At 49.8% G+C, this 13,797-nt stretch overlaps 1 protein-coding gene across 2 annotated transcripts in view; it reads left to right on the top strand.

Moving 5' to 3' along the window:
• Positions 1-13,797, top strand: part of PRDM15 (PR/SET domain 15) — a 71,536-nt gene that overhangs the window by 24,836 nt on the left and 32,903 nt on the right. For both annotated transcript variants that reach the window (XM_053564762.1, XM_053564763.1), the window contains 6 exons: positions 5,634-5,867; positions 7,294-7,423; positions 8,581-8,762; positions 9,392-9,486; positions 9,690-9,777; positions 12,404-12,571. In XM_053564762.1, coding sequence (XP_053420737.1) covers positions 5,634-5,867; positions 7,294-7,423; positions 8,581-8,762; positions 9,392-9,486; positions 9,690-9,777; positions 12,404-12,571 — 897 coding nt within the window. The remainder of the gene's footprint in view (positions 1-5,633; positions 5,868-7,293; positions 7,424-8,580; positions 8,763-9,391; positions 9,487-9,689; positions 9,778-12,403; positions 12,572-13,797) is intronic.

The following is a 13,797-nucleotide window of genomic DNA, read 5'->3' on the forward strand; positions in this document are numbered from 1 at the left end:
GGGATGTGTGGCAGACCCAGGCAGGAGCCACTGAGTCACCTACCCAAAGCTGTGCAGCCGCAGCATGTGGAGCAGGTCAGCCTCCGCCCCGGAGGGGTCTTGGGCTCTCCCTTCCCAGTGTGAGCTCATCCTGCTTCTGTAGCCCTTCTCTGGGAGTCTCGTTGGTAAAGGAGGACAGTGCAGGAGCAGGACCCTTGCAGCTGGCCTATGAGGGTGGACAGGCCACTGAGTGGTCCCAGGGCCAGAGGACAGAGTTGTCTCGAGCAGGCCTTCTGAACGTGGGCCTTATGGGACTGTCTCAGTGCTGCTATGTCCCTAGCGGCGCTCAGCCATTCCATTATGTCTCATTGAATCCAGAGTTGCATGGGGTCTGAAGCTGCTTGTGTGAGCTGGGTGTGAAGAGTTTGCCTGAGACTTGGTTTTGTAGTTTCCAGATCAAACTTGCCCAGTTTGCTGTCTTTGAGGTTGGCTAACTTCCAAACCAAGCCACTGCTTGAATGTGAACTTCTTTTATTTATTTATTTTTTAATTGAACTTGGAAGATACACAACGTCTGCCAAGTGAAGGTTGGCTTAGAGCTTTGCAGCAGGCATGTTGCGCACGGCAACAGCGACTTGGTGGAGTTATTCTAACCAGCAGGGCCATCAGACAGAAGACCGTATTGCTCATCCTGTCCTCTTGAGGGATGTCATTTCCCTCTCATCCCCTCGGGGAGCCCTGCTCACCTCCCAGGAGTCCTCTGAGGGTCTTGTGGTTAAACACAGGGTATCAAACAGGTGGATTAACCTTGGTGCCCTCCTGGAATTTCACCAAAAGGGCAAAAACAAAGAGTAGGGACGCATGGAATAGCAGGCACATTTGGAAGCTGGAAAGTGTTTGGGAAAATGATAACTACTGTGCAGACCAGAGTAACAGGAGCCAGCAGTGCGGGGCCAGGTAACAGGTCAACTCCTGCTGCAGAGCTTTGGAAAGGTCTAGAAACTGTAGGTGCCAGATGTCTTGGGAGCAGCCGACAGGGTAGTTGGCTGGACGAGTGCATGTGCAGTGGTCAGATCCCTGGGTGCTATGCCCTGTCGTCTGGGGAGCTGAGCAGAGGGACCCTGAGTGGGGCCTTGGGGAAGTCACGATACTAAATCGGGAGTCCCCTTCAGCGGCCTCCTTGTGTTCCCTCCTAGGACAGTGGCAGCAGGTGTATGGTACGGGAAGGGAATGGTGGAATTTCTCCAGAGAAATAGCCAGTCCAAGAGAATAGCCTGGGATTTCCCCCAAGAACATGACCGCTCACCCCTGACTATCGTGTGAGAAGCTGTCCCAGTGGAAACTCAGTTGTGAACCTCGTAAGCATTGGAAGGAGGTCTGATGTGAGAGAGGAGACCACAGCCAGCTGGAACAAACTGCTTTGGGAGAAAGGGAAACCAAAACAATGGCAAATAAGAACAGGTTGCTATTAAAAAAGAATTAGAGAGGACTGGCAAGGTGGCTCGTGCCTGTGATCCCAGCACTCTGGGGCGTGGGGGCGGGAGGGTTGCTTGAGTTTAAGAGTTCGAGAGCAGCCTGAGCAAGAGTGAGATCCCGACTCTAAAGTTATCCAGGCATGCTGGCAGTGCCTGTAGTTCCAGCTACTTGGGAGGTACAGGCAGGAGGATCGCTTGAGTCCAGGAGTTTGGATTGCTGTGAGCTATGACACCATAGTACTCTACCCAGGGTGATAGAGGGAGATTTTGTCTCCAAAAAAAAAATGTAGAGAATAGAAAATACCTGGAAATTGAAGCTGTGGCAGCAGATAGTTTGCTGGGTGAGTACTGCATGATGTTGAAGAAATCTTCTAGAAAGGTGAACATAAGGAGAACACTGGAGAGAAAAGATAAGAAAACAAGAGAGTTGGGGTTGGTCCACGAGACCTGACACATGACTTAGAGAGGAGGAGATTATAATAATCAAGTCCAAAAAGGCTCCTCCAACATCTGAGGACATGTTTCCAAACGGAAAGGGCCCTGTGCAGTGAGAAGCAACCCCTGTGGAGCCACGTCACATGAAAAGTGAAATCGTGTTAGGACTAAAGAAGAAAAACCGTGAGAGAGAAAAAACCCAAGTTACGTGACGCTATGAGAATCAGAGTGGCCAAGTCATTGTTAAGACATGAGAGTAAACGAGGGGTGTTTTTGGATAGTCACAGGCTCACACACTTGACCTCCTGTATTATTTTTCTTGAGAAGTCATTGGAGGACAGGCTTCTGGAAAACGAGGGCTCTATCAAGACAGTAGGCAGTGGGACTACCCACTGGATTTCTCCTTGCAAACTCACCCTAGGGGTTTACTAGGAGGGGACATGTTGAAGACATTGAATAGCTCAAAATTCCCAAGAAGGAGGCTGGGCGCAGTGGCTCACACTGGTGATCCCAGCACATTAGGTGGCTGAGGCAGGAGGATCAATAAAGCCCAGGCGTTTGAGATAAGAAGGGCAACATAGTGAGACCCCCATCGCTACAGAAAACAAAAAATTAGCCAAGCGTGGTGGTGCGCACCTGCAGTCCCAGTTCTCAGGAGGCTGAGGCAAGAGGACCCCTTGAGGCCAGGAGTTTGAGGCTGCGGTGAGCTATGATGGTACTGCTGCACTCCAGGCTGTTACAGAGTGAGACTTTGTCTCTAAAAAGAAAAAGGAAAAAGAAAAAATAATTTCCAGGAAAGGCCAAAGAATCAAGTCAGGAAAACCCTGGGATTCCACAGTAGGGTTGAGGGTTGTCCCAGGTGGCCCACTCAGCGTGGACACGATTTTTCTATTTTTCCTTGCCAGACAATTACCAATATTATTAGTCTTTTCAAAGCACCAGCTTTTGGTTTTGTCGATTCTTTCTACTGTATATTCATTTTGTATTAATTTCTGCTCTTATTTATTATTTCCTTTTTGTGCTTTTTATTCTGTTTATTTTCTTACTGTTAAGTTGAATGCTTATCTTGTTAATTTTCAGCTATTTTATTTTCTGATATCAACATTTAAGATGAGTTTTCCGAAGAGAAAATGTCGGCCACATTTTCATGTCTTGGCTATACTGACTCTTACCCTTGTAACCCTCAATTGATTCAACATGGGCATTAAGGTTTACCCGGCTGTTATTCAAGGAAGAGACTTGTCTGAAGTCACTTGCTGTATTAAATGCTGCATTAGTAGGAGAGTCTATGCGCTATTCCTTGACATGTGGTCTCCCTTCCCCCATACATGCTTCAGTTCTAAATATTTTCTAATTTGCATTGTTTTCTGTTTGAATTCATAGTTATCTAGAATGATGTTTCCTGAGTGCCGTATGCATGGTCCCCTTTACCTTTTGTTTTATATTTCTAATCTTCTGTCTAAAATCCCTTTCTCACTGCCGCCCAAAATTGCACAAGGGCAGGCCTGCATGTGGCAGCCACTCTGGGTCTTTGGGTCCAAATGTCTTTATTTGTATTAGAAACTATTTCACTGGTTATTGAAATGTTGGTGTATTTTTATTTTCTTTCTGCACTTTGATGATATAATTTTACTCCTTCGTGGCTTCCCTTGTTGCTGTTGAGAAGTCTGCTGTCAGTGCTCTTTTGTGGGAATCTGCCTTTTTCTAGATGGCGTGTGGAATCTGCAGTTATCACAAGTGGCCATTTGCTTGTTCTTGTTATGGATCTTGGATCTGAAGATTCGTGTCTTTCATCCAGTCTCGATAATCCTCCACCATTTCCTTGCTCATAGCTTTTTTTCTCCTTCTCAACTCTCTGTTTTAGTGGGGCTATTTTGCACATTTTAGACCTTCTTGCTGTACTATATTCCAGGCCTCTTTGCTGCCCGCTCACGTTTTCCCAGCTCCTTGTCTCTGTTTATATTCTAGATGATCTCTGCAGCCCTCTGTTTTAGTCTATCAATTCTTTCTTCACGTGTGTCTATTTTTCTGTTAATCTTTACATTGTACTGTTATTTAGGGTGCCTTTTTTCATCTCATAGAAGTTTTATTTATTTGGTTATTTTTCATAACTGCTTATTGTTTAGTATGTCCTCATCCTTTTTAATGCCTTTTTTGGCCTTTCTTTGTGCATTTAAACCTACTTTTTCCCCTTAGCCACTATTTTGGAATCCAGGTTTCTGGGGTTGTATCTGTGTATGTCTGCTGACAGCCTTGTTATTTGTCATTCCCTTGTTGCTTTTGTTGTTACTGTTTTGGAGAGCTTTTTGCAGGAATCTTCCTTCTTCCCACTGTGGGCTCCCACTGTGCCCAGGGTGGCCCTTCCCTGGGCCCTGAATTGGTGGGAGTTGTGGTAGAAGAGCTTTTATTTCGCTTCTGCCAAGTCCCCCAGGGGTTTGCGGGTCTAGGTCACAGTTCTTACTAAGATTTTTTTTTAGTTTGAATGGTACGCATTCTCGTTCTGTAGCTGAAGTGACTGTGGGGTGAGGCTTGGGCTCATTATGTTCCCTGTCCCTCTGAAAGTCTGAAGCAGAGAGCAGCTTTCTCAGAGCCTCCCTGGTCTCAGCAGAGGGCCTGAGTCCGTGTCCCCCAGGCCCTCGTCCCTGGGCCTCTGGATCAGCTCACGCTTTTCTGCTTTAGCGTCAAGTTCCCTCTGCTATTTGGCACCAAGGGATCTTGTTTTCTTTCTTTTAAACTCAGCAGTGTAATTACAGTTGGGGGTGGTGAGTGTTCTATTTTATCTAGACTTTCCGTCTGCGTTCAGCTGGTTCTGCTGATGTGGCCGTGTCACATTTTGTTGTTTTGCTTTTTAATTTTTTTTTCTTCACTAGACCTGTTTCCTCGAGAGCACTGACCTAGCACAGTGTTGCTAAATTTTGAACAAATGAAGAAATAGCCAGGTAATCCTTAATGCCCATGTTGAATCAGTTGAGAGTTACAAGGGTCATAGTTAGTCCTGGGTCCAGATTTGCACAGCAGCGCCCCTCTAAGTGCTTAGTCGCCTTCGTCTCGGGGCCGCCGCCTCCTCCTCTTCCTCCTCACTGGTGCCCTGTGCCCAGCCCTGCCCACCCTCCAGGGGAGCTAGTCCGTCCTGGACTTTGTACCCACCCTGCCTGTCCATTTCCTCTGATTCTTCTAATTATCTGTTGGTTTTTGAGGGGGACGGTTCTCTGAGGCTTTCTTTAATTAAAAATAAAGCTTTTTTGCTTTCATGCATTATTTTTAAAGGAAATTTTGTTTCTCATGATTTGAATACTTTTTAATATTCCTCTTCTGAAGGTACATTTTAAAGTAATGTACACGGGCATTTCAGAAAAAATAGAAGATAAATAAGCTTAATGAAGAAAATTAAAATTGCCTGAAATCTCTCCATCTGGAAGAAACACTTTAGTATTTTGATGTCTCCTCCCGGGTTTTTTGGTTGTAAATACATGTGTGTCTTCCTTTATCATTCACAGCGGCGTCCCCAAGGTAAACCTACCCTGCTCTTACCACCTAAGTTGCTTTTTAAAATAGTAGTTATATTTGTGCAGTAAAAATGCTTTTAGTTTCAAAAACAGTGGAAATAACATTCATTTTCCCGTACAAGGGCACACTGTTAACAAGCCAAATTAAAAACAAACCAACAAAAATGAGGTCGAAGTGGGGCCACGGCGGGGGCAAGAATTAGGTGACCATCGTGCGTTTGCGTATCTCTCCTTGCAGAGCATCTCTTGGGTCACTTGGAACAAGCTAGGAGCCTTGCCCCAGGCAGCCAGAGCGAGGTGACTCTAGAAAAGGAGCCAGAGGCGCCCCGGGGGGAAGCCCCTGCAGTGCCCGGGAATGAGAGTGTTGTCGTGGCCACCAAAGAACAGAAGAAAAAGCCTCGAAGGGGGAGAAAACCCAAAGCATCCAAAACCGAGCAACCTCTGGTCATCGTTGAGGACAAGGAGCCCACAGGTGAGGGACAGGCCTGGGTGGGGGGAAGGCACCCAAGAGCAGGTGAGCACCTCCGTGTCAGGTGAGAAAACCCAGTGCAGAGAGGTCCCAGGGCAGGGGAGGCTCTTAGTGGGCTCTGTTACCGTACAGACCCCATGTGCCACTTTGCTCACCACACGCGGACAGATGCACACACCTGCACGTCGGTGTAGAGGACGTTGCCATCTCCCCAGTCCACTTCCTGAGTGTCTTCTGCTATTTCTCGGGAACGGAACTGCGTATGTTGGCCCCTTGTGTGCAGCACATGGTGACGGGTAGCTGGTCCATGTCATGTTACCAGTGGCTCCTCCTCGGTCCCCGAGCAGGGATCATCTGCATGCAGGTGCTCCCAGGCTCGCTCACCTCTTAGCCATGGATGGGCACTTACTTGTTCCCAGGCCCTGGATGCAGTCTTCAGTTGAGTTTGAAGGGACGTTCGACCCACTTCCTAGGGTGTGGAGTCCCTGTTGTCCTCATGAGGCCCCATCCATGCCCCCGGCACTGTGGGGACACCTGGTCACCGGATGTGAGGCTCAGCTCCCTCCCACCTTCTCCACTGGCACCTGGCAGCTCTTCCTTTTGCTGTCTGCAATATCCCAGGATTTCTCTGTTGAGAGTGAGAACAAATCATATTCTTTCTGAGAATTAACAGATTTCAGAAAAGCGGCTTCACCCAGTGGTCTAATCTTCCTCTTTGACTGCGGGTCTTCAGCCCAATCCCAGACCGTGTCTGTTGGGAACTGACCAGGAGGCAACTCTGAACTCCCCTGGGCGGTTCCCTGCCTCCCTAACAGGCAGAGAAGAAGGGAGGGCGGGAGAGTTTGTTGAGCGGTTACTTTGCTGATGATCACTGACTTTCGGATGACAGTGAGTAGGTGGAGTGATAAAGACCAGTGGCTGAGTTTCCTTGTGCAATCTCCCTGCATTTCACTGGTCTCAGGTTTCTGGCTTGGGTCTCTATTGTGATTGATATTTGACTCTTGCATAAAACAGCTATCTAAAAGTGCTGTACGAAATTATAAAAATTAGTATTCTAATTTAGTATTTCTAAATCTCTGTTCAAACTAATTTTTAATAAGTTAGAAGATTCTGTTATATGTGTAAAATATTTCTGGCTGGTACAAAGAAGGATTGAAGTGGTGTTTTGATGTGGTTTTACAAAAGAATCACAAATTATAACTTTAGTATAACTTTAGTTTGGGATGAAGAAATTATTTCCCTTCTCTGTACATACTAGTAAATATTTAGATCCCAAAATGTTGCCAGGTTTTTTTTTCCTATGTAAACATTAACAGTCTTGTCTGCCACTGTGGCCTGGCTGTGGTCTCACGGGCAGTGTGTCTCTGAGGTTTGGCTGTGTGTTGCCTTCTCTGCTGGTGACTTGGCTTGTCACGTCCCCTTCACACAGAGCAAGTGGCAGAGATCATCACCGAGGTCCCCCCGGACGAGCCTGTGAATGCAGCACCAGACGAGCGGATAATGGAGCTGGTTCTGGGGAAACTGGCCACTGGCACTGGGGATGCCAGCCCTGTGCCAAAGTAAGTCCCACCCAGGCACCTCGTGGGCAGACCGTGTGGGTAGCTGCTGAGGCATTCCGGAGGGAAGGGCCTCCCCAGCAGGACAGCCTGAGGAGAGGAAGCAGCAGGAATGTTCTGGAGCCCACGAGTGTAATAGTGCGTCCACAGTGAGCAGTTTTTAGAAAATCTTTTTATATGTAACATAAAATTTACCATCTTAACCATGATAAGGTTAAGGCGAGGCATGGTCAGAGGCATTAAGTGCATTCACCCTGTTGTGCAGCCATCAGCACACCATCTATCTCCAGAACTTTCTCCTTTCCTCAAACCAAAGCTCTGTCCCCTCTGGGCCCCAGTACCCCCACTCTGTTGAATCCCACCTCCAGGGCCCCGTGGGAGAGGATCACACAGGACCCGCCCTTCCGCGACTGGCTTGTCTTGTGGGCGTCACACCCTCGGGGTTCGTGCCTGTCCACTGATAACACCTCAGTCACGCCCACCTTTTGACTGTTCTGGGTGATGCTGCTGATCTTGTATTTGAATTTCCGTAAATTGGATACCTCGCCCTGTGTTTCTCTTTTACATTTCTTTTTGTGAACAAGGAAGTATGTGTGTTTTAGTTATTATTTTAGTTATTATTCTTGCATAAATTTTTACCCTGATGCTGAATACACTGGTGGTCTCCCCTGTTTTGGAGTGTCTCTGAGAGTTGTCAGAACGTGCCCAGAAACCTGGAAATACCAGAAACTACACTCTGTCGCTGCTCAGAGGATTTCAGGGGGCTTGCTGTTAAAAATGCATCTAACAGGAAGAACTTTGTAAAAAATCAGGTTTAGATAAAATATAAAACAGAAGAGCATCCAGCCAGGTGCGAGGGTGGAGCACAACTGTGGTGTTCTGGCTGGGCAGTTTCCCTCTGTGCTCCCTGCTGGCCAGAGCTGAAACCAGTAAGCTGTGCGGCTGTGTCAGACAGCAAGGCCGGTGCCCTTACGTCTTCCAGGTGTCTCTTCCATCTGGATGCCCGGAAGCTGGGGCGGCACAGTCCGACTTTCTTGCCCAGCGGTCTGGGTTCAGCTAGGAAGTTTTGGAAGGAGTGTTTACAAGAGGATTGTAGCCTGGACCGGTCTTCCCCAGTGAGCTAGTTTCCCACCTGTCTTTTACCAATTCACTCATCTCAGGTTCGCCCATCACCAGAATAACACCATCACCCTCAAGAGGAGTCTGATCCTGTCCAGCAGACACAGCATCCGGCGGAAGCTCATCAAGCAGCTGGGGGAGCACAAGCGAGTTTACCAGTGCAGCATCTGCAGCAAGGTCTTCCAGAATAGCAGCAACCTGAGCCGGCATGTGCGCTCCCATGGTGTGTGTGGGGCAGGGTAGGGGCGTGTGGGCTCCTACAGTGGGGGGGGGGGGCAGGGGAATGGGGCGTGTGTGTTCCCATGGTGAGTGGTGGGGCGGGACAGGGGCATGTGTGTTCCCACAGTGCAGGGGGCAGGGCAGGGGCGTGTGTGCTCCCACGTTGTGTGGGGAGTGCGGGAGTGGATGGTGTATGCTCCCATGATGCGTGGGCCACGGGGCAGGGGCGTGTGTGCTCCCAGATGTGTGGGGGGCGGGGCAGAGGCATGTGTGCTCCCATGATGCGTGGGGGTGGTGGGGAATGGGGCGTGTGTGCTCTCAGGGTGCGTGGCGCGGGCAAGAGGGAGCCGTGCTATCACACTGTGTGTGAGCAGAGGTCACCTGGGAGGCTGAGGGCAGGAGGGGGCACATGAGCTCACACCGAGTGTGTGCCTGGGAGAGGACACATGTACTCCCACCCTTCATGTTGCCTGCGACAGGGTAGAAGGAGGTTCTCTTGCCCAGTCTGCTACGCAGCACAAGAGTCAGGGAGCCCCACAGCTGTCTCCAGGAGGCCAGGTTCCAGAGGTGGGTACACTGTGTTTAGTAAGTATTTGAAGCCCTGAATCAACTTCCCCTTGGTTGGTCCCACAGGCGATAAGCTGTTTAAGTGTGAGGAGTGTGCGAAGCTGTTCAGCCGCAAAGAGAGCCTCAAGCAGCACGTGTCCTACAAGCACAGCAGGACCGAGGTGCGTGGAGCCACCTGGCTGCTCTGAGTCCTGTGCAGTGGGGCAGGCCCAGCGCAGCGGGGGGGCAAGAGCACAGGCTCTTTTGTGTCCCAAATAAGGAGAGAGGAAAGGCTGGTGACAGAACCCATGGGGTCTCTCAGGCAGCACGTGGGCTCTGTCTCTATGGGCTCCACCTGTTATTAACGGCACATCCCTCCAACCAGGTCGATGGTGAGTACAGACACCGCTGTGGCACCTGTGAAAAGACCTTTCGAATTGAGAGTGCCCTGGAGTTCCACAACTGCAGGACAGGTGAGGTGACACGGGCCTGGTCTCTGGTCATCCTGTGTGTGATGGGGCTGTGGGGCTCTGGGTGGAATTAAAGCGGATTCCATGTGTAAACCTCCCTTTCAATGTGCTTCCTTCTCCTTTTGCTTGAAAGCATTTATTACTGACTCCAAAGACAGTATGGGTAGGAGCTTTCCCTACCAGAAGGGGGGTGTGTTTATCTCCCTAGTAGCCTTGAAGGCTGTCAGTGGCCTGAGTTTGAGATGGTGATGAAGGGGCCTGTCCTCGCTGAGAACGGAAGCAGCAGCATGCAGTCTGACCCAGGACCCTGTGGGACGCTTGAGGAGGGTGGTTCTTCCCCTTGTTTGGAAAGACGGCTCCGACCAGGAGCTCCCCTTCCCCCGTCTGTGCTGTACTGTCCAGGGTGGGGCGTCCTTGCCGCCTCCCGCGGATGTTATGCTCTGAGCTTTTGTCGTGCTCGGTCTCTAGAAGGGACCTGCAGTGTAAGGCAGGAAACTGGTTAGGCCCAGGCCGGCCTTGGTAGAGAGGGATCTCTAACCACATCTCTCAGGCCGGGTTAGAAATATGTACATACAACAAGGAGACCACGGCCTGGCTGCAGTTTTTCACACAGCCCCAGGATGCCCTGTGCCCTGTGGGAATGACAGGTAGCCCTTTGGGGGACCCCTGCCCAGCAGAGCCCACGTGGTGGGCAGTCCCAGAGGGGGCAAAAGGAAGAATCACAGTTGTCCTCTGTGGCTCCAGGACTCAGAGCAAAGCTGGGGTGTCAGGGTGGCCAGCAACAGTTAGCCTAGAGGCCAGCAGGCCAGGCAGCCAGCCTTTAACCCACTCTGCACTCGATACTTGCCTCTGGCTGGTCCTTGTTAAGGTGCCATCACCCTGTGCCTCTGGAGAGCCGTGGGCCAGAGTCAGTGGGCTCCCTGGCCGGAGCTGCAGCTGTTCCCAGGCTGTGTGAGGCCTGCTGCCTGGAATCTGCCAGGTTCCTTTGCTCAGTTGTTGGTTGGTTCTGTTTCAAGGGCTCCTATCTTTGACCATTCATAGTGTCTCCTACTCCCCCCCGCCCCAGGACGGGTGCTCAAGTGGCAGGCAGGGGTCACATTCCACCTGAGCTTTAGCTGCTCTGAAGAATCCATGTATAAGGCCTGGGGTGGCCTCCAAAGCTTCTGGATGAACCTCCAGTGTGCTGCACTGCCTGCATTCTAAGCCCTCCCATCCCAGTATTCACGTGAAATTTGGGGGACAGCCACTTGGCTATGTCCATTTGGTGTGGTATCAGCAGGACAAAAGAACTTTGGTTTAATTTTTTGACCTCTTGGGTGCTCCTCACAGTTTTGCCAGAGTATAGCAGGGTTCCTGAGGGTGTTGCTGTGTCCGGGGTGCTTAGGAACAGACTTAGGGCTGAGGGACAGGAGTTAGCTCTTGTTCTTTTTAACTATTGCTCTGGACACTGATGAAACAGCAATAGAAGGGGCCAGAGCAGCAGCTATTATGTGTCAGCTAGGAGTTCTGCTAAGCCAGAGGTTTATCTTTGCTTATTATCATTATTATTATTTTGCTTATTTTTTTTTTTTAACACACAAGGTCTGGCTCTGTTGCTCAGGCTGGCGTGCAGTGGCTCACTGTAACCTTGAACTCCTGGGCTCAAGTGATCCTCCTGCCTCAGCCTCCTGAGTTGCTGGGACTACAAGAGTGGGGCACAAGCCTGGCTAATTTTCTGTTTCCTTCTGTAGAGACAGGGAGTCTCTGTGTTGCTAAGGCTGCTCTGGAACTCCCGCCTCGGCCTCCCAGAATGCTAGGATGACAGGCGCGCATCACCACTGCCCACCTGCCTTTTAATTCTGTAGAACCAACAAAGTGTCAGTGAATTGTGGTCTTCTTTCTCTTCTGAGATGCTCTAATTTTAAAGGTTAAAAGTTTTTGGCTCAAAATAAAGGCTAAACCTTAAAACAGAGGTCACTTTCAGAACCTGCTATTTGCAGGCCGTGACACTTTCTTTTTTTTGTGGTATTAAAGTTCAGAGAACGTGTATCTTCCTTAGACCATTAAACCAAGAAATTGTATAGGGGGAAGAAAAGCTTTAAAATTTGTAGTCTGGGTTTTTCTCTGAGTCCCTCCACAGGACCTGTCTTGTTTTTATCCCCTGAGGTATGGTGAGGTGCTGCAATAAAGTGTCTGGTCTGAGTGTGTGTATCCACGTGCACCTGACGAAAGCTGAACCTGGGGACAGGTGCTTAGATTGAAAGATGTGGCAAATTTGGGTGTGTGGATGTGTCATGGGAAAGGGGCGTGGGGAGGGACAGTCCTGGAGGTGGGGACTGCAACGTGGGAGGTTGGTTGGGGGGTGAGGGACCAAGGTGGGCGGGAGAAGCTCACCTTGGAGGTGATGAAGGGTGAGCACAGCGCTTTCTGAGGCGAGAAGAAGTCGCTGAGGCGCCACTTCCCTGCGTCATCTCGTGCTTCTGGGGTAGGCGGCATGTGACTTGCAGGTGACATTTATTCCTAGGCACGTCCTCCTGGTGACCTTTCTGCCCTTGACCCGTGCTTTACTGCCACTGCCGAGGCCACCTGCTTGTGCTTGTGTTAGGTGTCATTCACCTCAAACCACTGTGTCTGTTTGCTCTCTGGACAGATGACAAGACGTTCCAATGTGAGATGTGTTTCAGATTCTTCTCCACCAACAGCAACCTCTCCAAGCACAAGAAGAAGCATGGGGATAAGAAGTTTGCCTGTGAAGTCTGCAACAAAATGTTCTACCGCAAGGATGTCATGCTGGACCACCAGCGGAGGCACCTGGAAGGTGAGCGCACCTGCTGTGGGCACGCACACCTGCCCTGGCATGCAGCCCCGGGGGCAGGCGGCTCCTACGTTGGAGATAGGCACGTTGGCGCAACCTTCTGAAAGTGTTTTGGCCATGCCTGTTCTGGTGCCTGAAAAGCATCCTCTGGCCATCCTGTAATACTCTCCTGGGAACCTTACCAGGGCATGGAAGCAGGCAGGGATGCGGACAAGGAGGCAGGCAGGGAAGCAGGCAGGGAGGGATACAGGCAGGGAGGCAGGGATGCAGGCGGTCAGGGAGGCAGGCAGGGTGTCAGTGGTACCGTGCGCAGGTAGACATGGTCGGAGACTTATTAAATGTCCCTCAAGGGGAGAAAGAGTTAAGAAAGCCAGGCTATGCCTAGGATTGAATGATATGCAGTCAATCAAATTGTTTTTCAAAGATGTTAGATACTGTGAAAAATGCTTTCAATTAGGCCAAAAGCAGGAAAAAACAGTTAAAGAACAAAGAAGAGCAGCTATTCTCTCCCTGACGAACCCTTAGTAAATTACTGACCAAAACACCTTTTTGTAAAAATTTGGGCGAGGAGGGAAGTCACATTAACAGAGAATTACAAATGAAGCTTTCTGCTTGTTAAAAAGAAGAGGTGAGATAACAAAGTCATGTGTGAAGTATAACTATACCCATGCAAATGTGTGTAAAAACAGCGCTGGGTTGGGTGTGGTGGCTCACACCTGTAATCCCAGCACTTTAGGAGGCCGAAGCAGGAGGATCAGTTGAGACAAGGAGTTTGAGACCAGCTTGGGCAACATAGTGAGACTCTGTCAGTACAGAAATTAAGAAAAAGTAGCCAGGTGTACTTGGGAGGCTGAGGCTGGAGGGTCCCATGAGCCCAGGAGAGAGGTCACAATAAGCTGTGATGACACCACTACACAGCAGCCAGGGTTACAAAGCCAGACGATGTCTCTAAACAAATAAATAAGTAACAGACCAGAATCGCATCCTATGTCATTTTTGTACTTTACCTGTCACTTATATTACCTGACTCTTCTTATTGTTTAATGAGGATCCCCAACATTTTTCTTTGTGACCCCTTGGGCACCACACTTGGGGTCTGCACTCGGTGACCAGGCAGTCTTCGGAACTGTGCCTCAGTGTCCTCACCCATGCAGGGCAGTGATCGTGCCCGACCCCTGGGGTCAGCTGTTCCCCGTGAAGCTGCACAGCTAGGCTGCACCTTACCCGTG

This window comes from Nycticebus coucang, chromosome 16 (genome assembly GCF_027406575.1).
Source record: "Nycticebus coucang isolate mNycCou1 chromosome 16, mNycCou1.pri, whole genome shotgun sequence".
Classification (NCBI taxonomy): domain Eukaryota; kingdom Metazoa; phylum Chordata; class Mammalia; order Primates; family Lorisidae; genus Nycticebus; species Nycticebus coucang.